Genomic DNA, 14221 nt, shown 5'->3' with positions numbered 1-14221 from the left:
CCAGGCCACTGCCCTAACCTCACAGGCCTTGCCACCCCAGCGATGCCCCATGATGCCCCTGGCGACCTCTGGGTGGCCCCCGGCCCTGCTGCCCCAGCAACCTGCCACCGCATCCCCTCCCCGCAGTGCCTCCAACTCATCCCCTCTCGTACCTGCCCTCGGCCCAGCGCCCCCTGCCCAGGCCCCCCGCCCCGCACCCCTCACCCCGCATCTGCCCTCAGCCCCGCGCCCCCACCCACGCCCCCGTCCCACTCTCCAGGCCGGCCCTTGTACTTCCGGGACACTCTCCAGTGCACACGCTGTGCTTCAGCCATGGGTCAGCCCTTCGCAACGAGAACATGCCGTCCAAGGACACAGGTTTTTACGGTTCTCTTCACTGTGTGGACCTGAGGGCAGCGCACGCCCAGGCCACTCCACGCGCGGGTCCTGAGTGGAGACGTGAGCGCGCCGCCACCCCCACTGCAGGTCCCGGGACCACAGCGGCCCCTGCCACACGCCCACTCTCCTGCCGCAGGCCTAAAAGGGACTGGCCGGGGTTAACTTCTAAAACACCCATGACTTAATCATAGGTCAAAAGCCCAACACTAACGCGGCTGTGCCTTTGGTGTATGTAGCCTCCTGTTCGCTTCCTGTGGTTTCAAAAGAGCACTGGGCTATGGAATTCAAGGTGTCAATTACACACGCTTATTAAAACAAACTTCTAACAGGTGTGGGCCCTAACACTGAGCACGTTCAAGTTTATGTTGTTTATTAATTTTTTTAAATGTGAGAAAGTCAAATGTAGAAAGCAAAATCTTACAAAACAGCAACTGCCAAAGGGAAGATGATTTCACGCTGCAAACCAGTCTGCAGAGAGGTGGCTAGAGTCCTGCAGGCGACCAGCATGGCAGTGTCGACAGGCCTTTGCATGCCTGTGTTTCTGAACTTGTAGCAGTGTGGCAGAGCTGTCCTAGGTAACTGTATTTTAAACAATTTCACATAATCAGAAAAGAACCAGCATTTCCCTTTGTAAACATGAAGCACAACCTCCTGGACGCACTTCCCAGGTGACCAGTGCGTCAGTCAGACTACCTCACACTCCGGGTAGGTCTTTGCAGTACATTTAGAGAGTTTCACTAACGGCTATCCCAGAAAAAGGCCTTCTGACCTCCAGGGGCAAACCCAGGGCCACTAATGCAGGAACCAAAGGCTTCTCAAAAGGCCATTCCAGGAACTGCCCTCTCCCCATCGCTCAGAGGTGCCTCCACTGCAGGACACCTGCTCTGCGCTGCCTTCCTGCAGCTGAGCCCCAAGGCGTCACGGGGCCAAGCCAGGCTGAGGCAGGCCTGAGACTCCAACCCTCCACGAGAGGGGCCATGCGGGCTTGGCCTGATTCACAGGCTAAAATGCAGAAGGGCAGACTCTGTTCTCCATGGAAAAGCAAAACAAAACAATTAATTTTAGCCTCATTTCATCTTCCACTCAACATTGGACCAATGGCCAGCTGCCAACACCCACTCTACATGAGCAAAGCCACTGAAAAGTGGCGCAAAGGGAGGGCAATGGGTCATTTCTAAAAAGTACTTCAATGTGGCTGGCTGCTGAGCCAGGAGAGGACCCGGCCTGAGGAGCTGGTGGCAAGCTTGACCAACTGATTGGATGTTACAAATGCTCAGACTTTTTATATAAAAATTATATTATATATATATTATATATCTTTATTTGAGAACTCCTTATCAAGTTGGAACATACTTTTTGAAAAGACGAGAGGTCCTAAACATACCCAAAGCAGAGAGAGGATTTAACGGGAGGAAACCAAGGTAGCACTTCTCAAAGGCAAGGGAAAGCTTGAGAGCCAAACCGCTGGGCCACTGCACTCAGATATGGAGAACGCACAAGCCAGACAGCTGGGGCGGACCCTCCAACACTGCCCCAGTTGCTTCTGAGCAAACTGCCTCCTGATTCCAAACCTCGGCAACTATCTTTAAATCTCCGATGGCAGTTAATCACCGATTTGTTTCTCAGTGGTGCACTGGGTCTCGTCCATATTCCAGAACTTGTTTCTTAATCAAAGATGCAAGACAGACTTTAAGGACCACAGGGCATATCTCAGGGAGGGAGCATGTAAGGGACCTTCACCTGCCACCCTTCGTCACCCTACCCTCCATTTACAAGAGGGGAAATGCTGTTTTTTATTATTAACCATACTTGCTGAGTTATCTATTAGTTGTGGGTTTTTCCTTTTTTAGTTTGGGTTTCTGCCTTTTCGCCAAGGAAGTGGAGGAACCAGTAGGCACAGAGGCCAAAATCCAAGCTCAGGCCTCAGGCCTTGAACAAGTTACTAAACTTTTTGTGCCTCACAGCGAGGGGACTGCTCAGGGCGATGCTGAGGGACAAATGAGATGCTCCCTGAAGAGCAGTGCAAACGGCTTTGGGCACAGACATGGTCAGTTGTGAGCCGCTGCCATCGTTGCTTACAATTTTATGGAATTTCATGACCAACCCTACATTACTGATCTTAAACTGTTCAAACAAAATCACCTCTGCAGAGGGAGGAGTAATTTCGGTGTGTGAAGCAGAAATAGCTCGAGATGAAAACTGTGTGTAGAAGCCCCCAGAGCCCACGGAAGCCCAGAGTCCACAGCGTTGTGCCCCACAGATGGCCAGTGCCCTGGGCCCCTCCTGGAGCGGCAGCCTCAGGGCCTGGCAGCCACTCATCTGCAGGGTGTGTGCTTCTTGTGTCATGTGTGCACACACAGGCACCCTCCCAAACACGCATTTGCTCTTCCTTTGTTATCTCTGGGAAGTTCGATAAAGCCTTAACCACTGAATGAGCCTTTACCTTCTGGGCTAAGAAAGAGCCTGCAACTTCCACACATCTGAGTGACACCATGAGCAGCACTCACTTTTGTTCCATTTGTTAAAGTGTGTGATACAAGCTGAATCGCACCCTGGGAAGATTCCAGTGCATACAGAATACGGAAAGCACATGGGTATGCATATGTGTGTGCGCATGAATATAGGTGTGTGCACACATGCACATGTATGTTTGTGGGCGTGTGTGTATGTGTTGTGCTGCATGCATGTATGTAGGTGTACACATGTGCATGCACATGAGTGTGCACATGTGTGCGTGTGCGTGCACTGAGGGGTTGGAGGATCAGTTAGGGAAGAAGCTGGCCTGCTTTGGCATCTACCCACCCATCCATATGCCAGGGACCGTGTACCTTTCACTTGAATGTGAGGCTGCACTCAGGTGTCCGAAGCTCCCCGCAGCGGCCGCGGGTACACGGTGGCGGACAGCAGATGCAGGCTTGACGCTGCCCTCAGCCCCAGCGCCAAACCCCCCACATCGCCTCAGAACAACGGCTTCCAGGGTGGGCCTGTGAGGGAGCGACATGCTTCCTTCAGTGTGTCTTTAAGTCACAAAGCCCTCTACGGGGACCCTGCACAAAAGCTCTGCCCCCATCAGAAGTTTAAAAGAAAACGGGTATGGTTAACTGCCCTCGGGGCACAGGGCGCACGGCTAATTCCTAACCAGGTGAGCACACTCATGCCTGGGTGAGGGACACGCCAACTGTCCCAGGTTCTGAGAGGCCATTTCTACCTCTCTCTTTGGCCACCTCACAGCAGACCCTGAAACCTTTGGGGACCTCCCCGTGGACCTGCAACTAAGGGCCAAAATGCTGACCAGTCACTGCCAGAACCCTGCTGCTTTCAGGAGGGTACCGGCCCACCTTTCCCACAGCTGTGCATGTCACAGTGTTGCAGGAACAGGAGCCCAGCTGGAGGGGGCAGTTCCAGTGGGAGAGGAGGCGGGGAAGGGCTGTGGCGGGGTGGGGAGCCCACTGCCCCCACCAGCTGAAAGTGGGTGCCCAGGGTGCATCTGGCCGGGCCTCACCACCCCCTGAGATCGTCTTGCCCAGGTCAGTCCCCCCAACTTCCTGAGGAAACCCTGGCACTGGAGGAAGTCCCAGCAGGCCGGCTGCTCTGCGCCCTGCAAAGGCCCAGGAGAGGGGGCACTTGCTCTCCAGATGGTCTGTGCCCCGTTTGGCTGAGGTGAGACCCGACAAGGCCGGGTCCAGCAGCATGGCCTGGATGCAGTCCATGGGGCTCCTGGGTTTCTGCACGCAGATGCCGCCATGCACCCTTTCTGCCCTGGCGCTTTCCCCCGCCAGCTCGGGCCCGGGCCTGGTGAGGCTGCAGTGCTGCCCCTGCCTGCCCACCGCTCTGCCCACCCATCCCGCCTGGCAGGAACGCGAGAGGAGGAGCTCTCCACCGGCTGACCGCCCAGCAGGACCAATGGGGTAGGAGGGGGTGGGAGGGGATGGGGGTGGGCAGGAGGGGCTGGAGGGGCAGGGACAGATGGGGCGGGAGGGAGCAGGTAGGGCAGCGCCTCACAGGCCGCAGTGACCCTGGATGCACAGCCAGCCTCGGGCAAGGGGCCTGGCACACAGGAAACCAGCTCCCTACAGGCCAAGGTGAGAGAATTAATTGTCTAAACAAAGCCCTGGGATGCCTCCATATGTGCTTCAGTTTTAGGAACAGTAAACACAAGCATTACAGAGTTTTAGGTCAGTTAATTAAGTCTGACATAATTATCGTCCCGGCGAGCCTTTTAAACACACAGCTTCATTTAATTGCCTTGTGGAATCACGCTTTTAAGCACCAGAAATTGCATGAATGTTACTGCTTAGATCAACTAGAGACATACATCAATGGGAAAAACTCCCCTCGTGCCGCCTAGAAAGCATTTGGGTGCGGGGCCCACAGCCCCCACCCTGCAGCAGCTTCTAGGGTCCTTGGTCACCAGGAGTCAGCAAGCATGGGGGGGGGCTCCAGCCGAAGGACCACTGTGCGCAGGGGAAGGGCCCGTGCCCTGCTCAGCCACAGCAGCAAGCAGCCTGGAGACGCCCCCCAGCAGGCACCAAGTGGCCGAGCGATGCGGCGCGGGCAGAAGAGCCAAGGGCTCAAGTACAGGAAAGCCAAGTGGTCTGGCTTCGATGCACAACCAGAAGCCACCAGAAGCCCCAGTAAAGACGACGGGGCAGGAGAAGTATCTGACGTGAAGGACCCATTTCCTTGTAATTTTACAAATGATGAAATTCAGGTCCAAACTTACATTCTGGCCAGACACTGCTCACGGTCCCCCAAGTCCAGACAAAGCTTTGGAGTGAGTGACAGCCCATGTCCTCGCGTCCTTTCTCCTGAGCGCCATGGCTCTCTGGGCCAGATGTTACAACCTCACCTGGCACAGCCACAGCCCCCCAAAAGTGGCCCCTCACCCCGACCCATCTCGCCTTGTGTCAAGGCTCCCACAGACAGAGCAGCATCAGCAAAGGGCACTGCGTTTGCTTTTCTAAAGGGACTGGTGGCAGAAGGGTCCCCTGCTCACAGCCCCTCTGGGGGAAGCAGCAGCATCTTGCAGGGAGGTCTGCTCCCAACAGGTCCCAGAAAATAGCAGGCATGGCACACGGCCTCCTGCATCAGCAGACCAGCTGCCCTCGCCTCTGCCCAGGGAGGAACTTGTCCAGCAGTGCCAGCTGCGCAGTGTTCACGGCTGGGAACGCACTGCAGCCCATCGTCTTCTCAACTCCCTCTTCTAGTGGTCACGTGTTGGCCTGGGCAAGCCGCTCCAATGGACAAGCTGTTCTCTGGGTATCCCTGCTTCTCCCCACAGCACAGCTGCTCCCCACAGAATGGAGGGAGATGGCAAAGTACGCGCCTCCCAGGGCTGCGTGTGGGAACGCGTGCTCCAGATCAGCCGCGCTGTCCAGGCCGTGAACACCCCCAGGTCAGGCAGCCTCTGCCCACCGCGTCTCTGTCCAAAGGTGCCATAAGCCAGTCTTGAGGCAGTCAGGTGAGGAGCAGTCCAACAACCACACAAAAATATAATTTCTAAACTTACTGGGGGAAAAAATAATTAAAATGGTAGCCTGGGCAGTAAACTGCAGTGTGTTCTTTCTTCCATGCACTGAGCTCTGAAGTGTCATGACATGGGGTGCAGAGCTGGGCAGCACTCAGCCAAGGAGGCTCCAAAGAGTCCAAAGACAACTGAATTTCTACGTTCCCTGGGCTTGTGGAAAAATGGCAATTCCACCCTGCACACACCCCCACATTACCAGAAAGAATATATGTTTACCTTTTTAAAATAAAAAGTCCTGAAGGTCAGTGGACGTAGAGAACCAGAAGCCAAAGAACCGACACTGTCTCGAAGAGTGGGTTTAGAGGTGAAGAAACGAGCACCTGCTTCTGAAAGCCCCGGGTCGTGAAGAGCCTGCCGCCCCCCACAGCCCCTCCCCACCATCGTTTCTAGCAACAATTTTTCATAATAAACTAACGAGAAGCTTTGTTCAAGAATGGAATGAACAGGAAAAAAAGAGCTACTGCTGCTTTTAAAGAACCAACCCATTCACCACCCACATTCACGCCCGCTGTCCACACGGCGCAGAGCGGGCAGGCGTGGTTGGCCATGCAGATTCTGGTGGCCACTCAGCTTCATGCCACACGAAGGCATAGAAGACTCTGAGATCTGGAAATACCAAACCATCCTGGTTCCATTGATGCCACTCGTGCGAAATGTGCGACAATCCTGCATGTCCACCTCGGCCCTGCGTGTCCTCCCCGGTCCTGCGTGTCCTCCCCAGTCCTGTGTGTCCGTCTCAGCCCTGCATGTCCACCCTGGTCCTGCGTGTCTGCCCCGGTCCTGCGTGTCCTCCCCAGTCCTGCGTGTCCTCGTGTCCGCCTCGGTCCTGCATGTCCACCCCGGTCCTATGTGTCCACCCCAGTCCTGCGTGTCCTCGTGTCCATCTCTGTCCTGAGCATCCTCCCAGGTCCTGCACATCTGCCTCGGCCCTGAGTGTCCGCCTCAGCCCCATACGTCCATCTCGGCCCTGTGCGTCCTCCCAGGTCCTGCGTGTCCACCTCGGCCCTGAGTGTCCGTCTCGACCCTGTATGTCCGCCTCGGTCCTGGGCGTCTGCCTCGGTCCTGGGCATCCGCCTCGGTCCTGCGCGTCCACTTTGGTCCTGGGTGTCCACCTCGGTCCTGTGCGTCCGCCTTGGTTCTGCCCATCCGCCTCAGTCCTGCCCATCCGCCTCATGTGTTAACCCTCGAGCAACACTCTTCTGGTGCAGTCTCCAGGGCCACGCTGTGGCCCTCACCTGTGGCCCTCCTGTCCCACTGCAGAGCGTTCTGTGGCCAACACGCCATGCTGGATGCTGGCTTTGGAAGGTTTAGTTTGGAAACGAAGGTCAAGCCACCACAGTCATCGTAGTTAAGGAGCGGTGGGCAGGAGCGGTGGCCAGAGCCATAACCAGCAGCTGCAACACTAGGTGCACAGATAGACACACTTAGGCGTGGCAGGCACTCAGTTTTCAAGCTGAGACGTGTGCACTTCCTGAGGCACCATCTGCAGCCCCGGTGTGGTCACAGCTGACCCAGGCGAGGCGGCCCCCCTGCAGAGAAGCTGCCCTGGGGACCGGCAGTGCCACAGAACTCTGACATCAGCTGGCCAAGGGCCCCCTGCTGCCCCACAGCATGGTGGCCAGACCTGTGGCCAGCAAAGCATTATTGGGACGCGAAGCCGCGCCGAGGAGTGGCGAACAGACGGGCTCCTTAAGGTGCCAGCTTGCCCCCAGGGACAAACAGAATGGAGTTGTGCTTAACCTCCCACGGCAAGTTCGTTCTCCAGCAGGCGCCGCATCCCCAAAGCGGCTGCACAAGGAATTCTCAGGGTCACCAGATCCCATCCTCACAACTCCAGACCCAGCCAATGCCATCTGCCCTGCAAGGGACGGGGTGGCCCCTGGGGCCCAGTCAGCACCCGCAACAGGTCTGCTGTGCTCGCTGAGCTCAGGGGCCCCCGCCCCCAGCCCCATTGTCCTTACAGATGTGGCTGGGTGGGACGAGGCACTCGGGGCACGGTCCTGTGCAGGCCTGACTGGTGACTGGCTCCAGGAAAAACTGCTGCAGAGACATTACTCTCAAGGACAGAGAGCTGGGGCCGGGGCAGTCGGCTGGCCACAGAGCAGAGACTTGGCGGGCTGTGGTCAGTGGACGCGAACAGGTGCCGGTCGGCGGACAACGAGACAGGGAGGGAGCATCAGCGACAAGGCTGGCAAGTCCCCTTCGTGTGGGAAGGGCAGTCTCTTCCACAGATGGTGCTGGGAAAACTGGACATCCACATGCAAACGGTCAGAGGCGGACCCTACACCTCACACCACATACAAACATTAACTCAAAATGGGTCGAAGATCTAAATGAGAACCAAAATGACAAGACTCCCAGAAGAGAACACAGGGAGTCTTCTTTGGGACCTTGTGTCTGGGTTCTTAGACTTTATACCACAGGCATGAAGAACTGAAGAAAACTACATAAATGGAACTTGATGGAAATTAAAAACTTTTGTACATCAAAGGACTTTATTATGAAGCTAAAAGGATGGCGTGCAGAACAGGAAAAAATATTTCGAAACTATTATTAAATGAAACTTTATAATATCCAGAATATATAAAGAAATCCAACAAGTCAACAATAAAAAACAAACAACCCATTCACAAAATGGGCAAAAAACTTAAACATCTCCAAAGAACATGTACAAATGGTCAAAAAGCACATGAAAAAATGTTCATTAGCCATTAGGGAAACCCAAATTAAAACCACAATGAAATACCCCTTTCACATGTACTAGAATAGCCATTCTTCAGAAACGGAAAGTAACAAGTGTGGGACAGTAAGTGGAGAACAAGAGCACCCGTTCCTCGTTGGTGGGAACGTAAAATGGCACAGCCTCGGAGGAAGCTGGAGAGGGGACTGAGTCTCCACATGGCCCTGCAATCCAGGTCCCAGGCATGAGCTCTCAATTGGGACTCAGTGTTCACAGCAGCATTAGTTACACAGCCAGTAAGTGGAAGCACCCAAGTGTCCGTCAACAGACGCGTGGATAAAGGAAAAAAATACATGCAGAGGAGTATCATTCAGCTATGAAGAAGGAATGCTGCTCTGATACGTGGAGACATCATGTGGAGTGGAATAAGCCGGCACAAAGAACACACACCGTGTGATCTCACTGAGGTGAAGTAACTAGATAAGCAAACACAGCGTCAGAGCCAGAGTGAAGGCTACAGGGGACAGGGTGGGGCAGGGAAAGAGGAGTTGGGGCTTAGGTGACAGGCGGCGTAGGCGGCAGCACGACTCTGAACTCACGGCACTGAGATTTACATCTGAATATCAGTAAAAGAGGAATCATTAGATTTTATATCAGGTAAAAATATATTTTTTTAAAAATCCACCAAAACACAGTGAACCCCAAGTTAAACCATGCACTATAGCTAATAGCACCATTATAAACCCATGTGTCATCGGCTGTAAGGAATGCTCCACACCCCTGGGCTGGGTGGTGGACGGCACTCCCGTGTTTGACGCATGATTCCTCTGTAAGCCCGCAGCTTCTCTAATAGAGAAAAAGAATCATCAGTAGCATTTCCACCACTCCTCCACCACTCACAGCAATGGCATCAACTGCTGTACTGGGCCCAGCCGCGGGTGCACAGGCTGCTTTGCTCAGGCGCGAGGCCTTGGCTCCTGACAGCAGGGCCACAGCCCCACACCTGAGCCACCTGGCAGCTCCGTGCTCAGCTGGGCGACCCGGGACATGCCCCCGCACTGAGCACAGCCGCAGCAGAGCCCCGCGGCGCCCGCACCCCCGCCCCTCGCTGGCCGCACAGTGGGGAGGGGGCAGGTTTCCTGCAGTGGAGCTGTCCAGAGCTCTGGGCATGGGTCGCCAACACCTGGCTCAATGGCTTCACAATGGATCAGCAGCGAATGCACGTCCTGACAGACAGGCCCTGGAGTGCACCCCAAAACTGCCCCAGCCACCAAACCACAGCTCCTCTGTTTACTCTGCTTATTTAGGGACAGCAGGCGCCTCGGGCTGTGGGGTGGGGCAGGGGCTGGGGGGGTACAAGGGCTGGGGGGGATATGGGCTAGGGGAGACATAGGCTGAAGGGGGGACACTGGATGAGGGCAGACACAGGCTGAGGGGGGACATCAGTTGGGGGACACCGGCTGGGGGGACAGGCGCAGGCTGGGGTCATGGGCTGAGAGGGGACACAGGCTGAGGGGACAAAGGCTGGGGGGACAGGAGCTGGGGGACACAGGCTAGGGGCACGGGCTGAGGGGGACACAGACTGAGGGGGTACACAGGCTGGGGGGACAGGGGCTGAGAGAGCCCAGGAAGAGGCATGGGAAGGTGCCAGGCCAGGGCCCGGCTCGCCATGGGGTCCCGGCGGCTGGCAGGCCGCACTGGAGCAGAAGGCCAAGGGGACAGGGTCCCAGGCCTGAGGGAGGAGAAGCAGCCTCTCCACTCTCCCTGGGGTCTCTGAGGCAGGAGAAGACCCAGTGCCTCACACACCAGTGTGGACGGAGTGACCACCTAGGCAGAGACCTGGACCCGTGGCCACCAGCCTCATGCCACAGCCGAGGTGAGCCCTGGACACTCCATGACGCCAGGACACCGGAAGTGGGGCTGGCCTGGAGGCGCCCCCCTGGCTGTCTGCCCTCTGGAAGATCCCAGGGCCCCGCTCGCAGAGCCCCTCCCTGCACTTTGCCTGAAACAAGGATGGAATGGATGGCTGAAAATAGAAAAGAAAAACGACCTGGAGTAAAGGGCACCCTGAGACAGAAGGGCAGCTCTGAGGCTGAAGTGGGCCGCGAGCTTTAGGGAAGTTGGCAGAAGAGTCCCAGGGCCTCCGCATGTTGGGCATTCACAAGCCTGGTCAGCAAATGGATGCAAACATGGGACCGGAACAGAGAAGAGGGGAGAGTCGAGGGGGCCCGTTGCAAACTGGAGAAGGGAAGTGCTTTCGCGAGCAGTGGAGGCACTGCTTTAGGGGCCCTACAGACCTGGAGCAGACGGGGCCAAGGGTCTCAGAGAAAATCCACCCACAACTCAGTGATGCCTGCTCCTAAAACAGCTGCTCCTCCCTCCCCAGAAGGAAGGCTGTCTGCCGAGGAGTAAAATCCCACAGGGGTCTGACTCCTTCATGCAGCTCCACAGAAGCCTGAGCAGGTCGCAGTGGAAGGTGGTGTGAATGGAAAGCACCTTTCACAAGAACCTGCAACCACCTGGCACGCTGAGGCCGCCCCGGGAGACGAGGCACCACGACGCGAGTTCAGCAGTCTATAGGACGGTTTGCCGAGGCTCCTGCATTTAGGACATTGCTACTTTTTCCCTCTTTCATTCAACAAAACCCTGCTCCTGCAGAGCTTCGGGTGAAATGACCTTCTTCCAGGCACCACAAGGCAGTGCTCAGTGCCTCTCTTTCCTTTGATTCCTTACATATAATCAACCCATAAATTCTTACATGCTTGCTTACTAGCATTTGTTACGAACCAGCACAGCTCAATCCTTTTTACGACAAACGTTACGTATCATTTCTTCTGTAAATGAGCAGTTTAGTAACAGTGATCTAAAAGCAACCATTTGGTGTTGAACTGTGCAAGGACAGAATTGATTTAAATGCAAAGTGTGTCCTCAAGAACTCAAACAATCCTCCAGTATTAGGGCTACACCCTGCACTGGGCTGCATCCAACAAATCCCCCAGGGAGGGGTAACCCCGCCCTGCAGGGAAGGGGCCCCCCTCCCCTCCCAAGGCCCTTTGCACTGCTAGGTTTGAGTCTTACACTTGGGAGAATGGAAGGAAGTTCTGAGCTGGAACGTGGCCCCTGGGTGTAGGATTCCCCACCCCCTCCTCAAGTTCAGCGTGAAAAACAATCTTCGAATGACATTCAGCCTCAACTGCTGGAAGCACCGCGTTAGTGTGTCCCAGCGCCCGCAGCACCTCCGGCGAGGTGGCTGCCATCACAGCACTCACCGTCTGGGCTGAGAAAGGGTGGCAAAAGCCCATATTTTAAATACCAAATAAAGGAGATAATGTTTATTTTAGTTAGAACAGGGGAGGTCAACTGTCAGCTTTGTGTCTTGATACATTCCTCCAAAGATGCATTTTCCTCTGAACTCTTGGTTGACAGTTCCTAGCAGGAGACTGAAGACCCTCCCTTCTATCCTGGGGTCTCCCCACAGGCATGCTCAAGGGAAGGGTAAGCAAATCTCCTCCGTCCAGGGTTCACCAATGAACAAGCCTGACATCGTGTTTACCCTAGAGGAAAATAATGCTGTATAAAGGATAGGAACCCCAAGTGAGCATAACCTGTTTGGGACAAGCTTTGCATTCTTCCCAGCCTCATGATGAGCTGTAAGTACATAATTTATCTTCTCCTACATCTGCCCTTTGAATAACAGGTCTGAGCTTCTCCAGCCACACCCCATCTTCTAAGTCAGCCAAAGAATACTCTGCTACAACTGACGGAACAGGAAAGGAAAGCAAATCCTCAGAAAGCAACACCTGCTAAACCCCAAAACAACCCTGAGTCCATATGTCCAGCCCCCACACCGTGCCCACACCCTCTGAGGGGTGCAATGTGATGTTATCAACCCACCTTCTCAGAGACCGGGGATTTACAAAGTGGGATCTAACAAGAATTGACAAGATATGCTGCTTGCTTGAACAACTTAAAAAAAAATCTATCACCATAACTTCGAAACATACAGGGCTTTTTATAGAATTCGGTAAAGGACTACATTCACCCTTAACATTCAGAAAGTGCAAAAGGAGGAGCTGTTAGATCCCCAAAATACATACATTTTAAAAATACCAGAGAAAGAAGAGCAGAGGGACCCTGGGGCCAGCCTTCTGGTGCTCTGAGCAGTGAAAAGAGTTGATGGAAGTAGCACCCACTGGGACTTTTACTAGGGGCAACTGCAGGGCTGAGAGGAGGAAGAAATGGAGCCAGGCACAACGCTGAGCACTGTACAGTCCAACTTAGCTAAATCTCGGTAGAACCAAGAAGCAAGTGCGTTGCCCCATTTTTCTAGCGCTCACACTGCGGGATGGGGTCCAGCAAACTCAGTGCAAAGCTCCAAAGCCTAGTTAGTAGGCTGAAACTTGTATCCTGCGTCTCAGGCCCAAAGAGGAGTTTCTACCCACAGACCCTGCCTCCTCCCTTTAGAAAAATAAAAGACCTCAAAGCAAACCTAGACTTCCTACCACGATCGACCCAATCTTTAAACGGAAACCGGCTTTGCAGAGGCAGACCAGTACCTGCCTGCTTCCCTACAGCTCCATCCAGCTGCCAAACCCGAGGTTAGCGGTGGCATTCTGCATTGAAGAACTGTTTCAGAAAACATTCCAAATCCACGGGCGGTTTAGCTACTCTGGGCATTTCAAAACACACGACAGTACAGATTTAGCAAAACAAGTCCCATTGTTTTAGCCCGAAACACAGAACAAATATCCTACGATTCTAAGTGTTGAAAAACTGCGAACAAAAACAGTAAGTCAACTTTTGGGCGGTTCTGATTAAGGAAATGGCTGTTTTCCTCTCAAGTCACAGAGCGATGGAGAAGAGACACGCAGCGGTACCCTCGGCCTCTTCCCACCCCCCGCGGTGGACGCGCGGCCCCAGTTGCCCTTGGTTTACACGCGCGCGGGGAAGGCATCTCGTCCGCACCGACTTCCCAGCAGGTGTCCCGGACCAAACTGCTGAACGCCATTCCGGGTTGCTCGACACAGGCCCTGATGGGCTCTGGGGCTGGCGCTCCGCTCCTCACGAGCGGGAATCCCGAGCCTCGGTGCCGACCGCTCCGAGGGCGGCTGCTGGCCGGGAGCCGAGGCGCGCTCGCCGTCCCGAGGGACCGCCCGGGGACCCGCGCCGCCCCCCGCCACTCACCAGGATGCCCATCACGTCGGCCCAGAGTCGGGAGAACGCCTCGGTCGTCCCGGGGCCCGGCACGGCCTCTGCCTCGGCCTCGGCCTCGGCCTCCGCGCCCGCCGCGCCCGCGTCTTCCATGGCGCGCCCGCCCGGGGTCCCGCGCACCGGCTCCCGCACGCGTCCCGGCCCGACTCGGGGGACCGCGGGGCGCACGCTGCGGAGAGACTCGCGCCCGGGGCAGCGGGAGGCGAGGGCGGCCCAGGGCGCGCGGGGAGCGCGATCCGCCCGGAGCTGGAGCGCCGCCGGGGAGGCGTTTCCTGCAGCGACGGGGGCGGACGGGGGCGGGCGGGGGCGGGGCGGGGGCGGATCTCCACTCCCGGAGCCCGCCGGGCGCCGCGGGGTAGCGCGCGGCCTCAAAAGGCGTTCGGCCGGCGGGCGCACTCCTGCCCGGGCTCGGCCTGCACCCCGAG

The 14221-nt window shown here is 55.9% G+C and overlaps 1 protein-coding gene across 3 annotated transcripts in view; it reads right to left on the bottom strand.

Moving 5' to 3' along the window:
- Positions 1 to 13858, bottom strand: part of SASH1 (SAM and SH3 domain containing 1) — a 151130-nt gene extending 137272 nt beyond the window's left edge. For all 3 annotated transcript variants that reach the window (XM_077143425.1, XM_077143429.1, XM_077143426.1), the window contains exon 1: positions 13770 to 13858. In XM_077143425.1, coding sequence (XP_076999540.1) covers positions 13770 to 13781 — 12 coding nt within the window. In that variant the 5' untranslated portion in view covers positions 13782 to 13858. The remainder of the gene's footprint in view (positions 1 to 13769) is intronic.
- Positions 13859 to 14221: the final 363 nt, after the last annotated feature.

Source organism: Tamandua tetradactyla, chromosome 25 (assembly GCF_023851605.1).
Source record: "Tamandua tetradactyla isolate mTamTet1 chromosome 25, mTamTet1.pri, whole genome shotgun sequence".
NCBI classification, from domain to species: domain Eukaryota; kingdom Metazoa; phylum Chordata; class Mammalia; order Pilosa; family Myrmecophagidae; genus Tamandua; species Tamandua tetradactyla.
The sequence above is the reverse complement of the archived record's forward strand: the minus strand, read 5'-3'. Positions and strand labels throughout refer to the sequence as shown.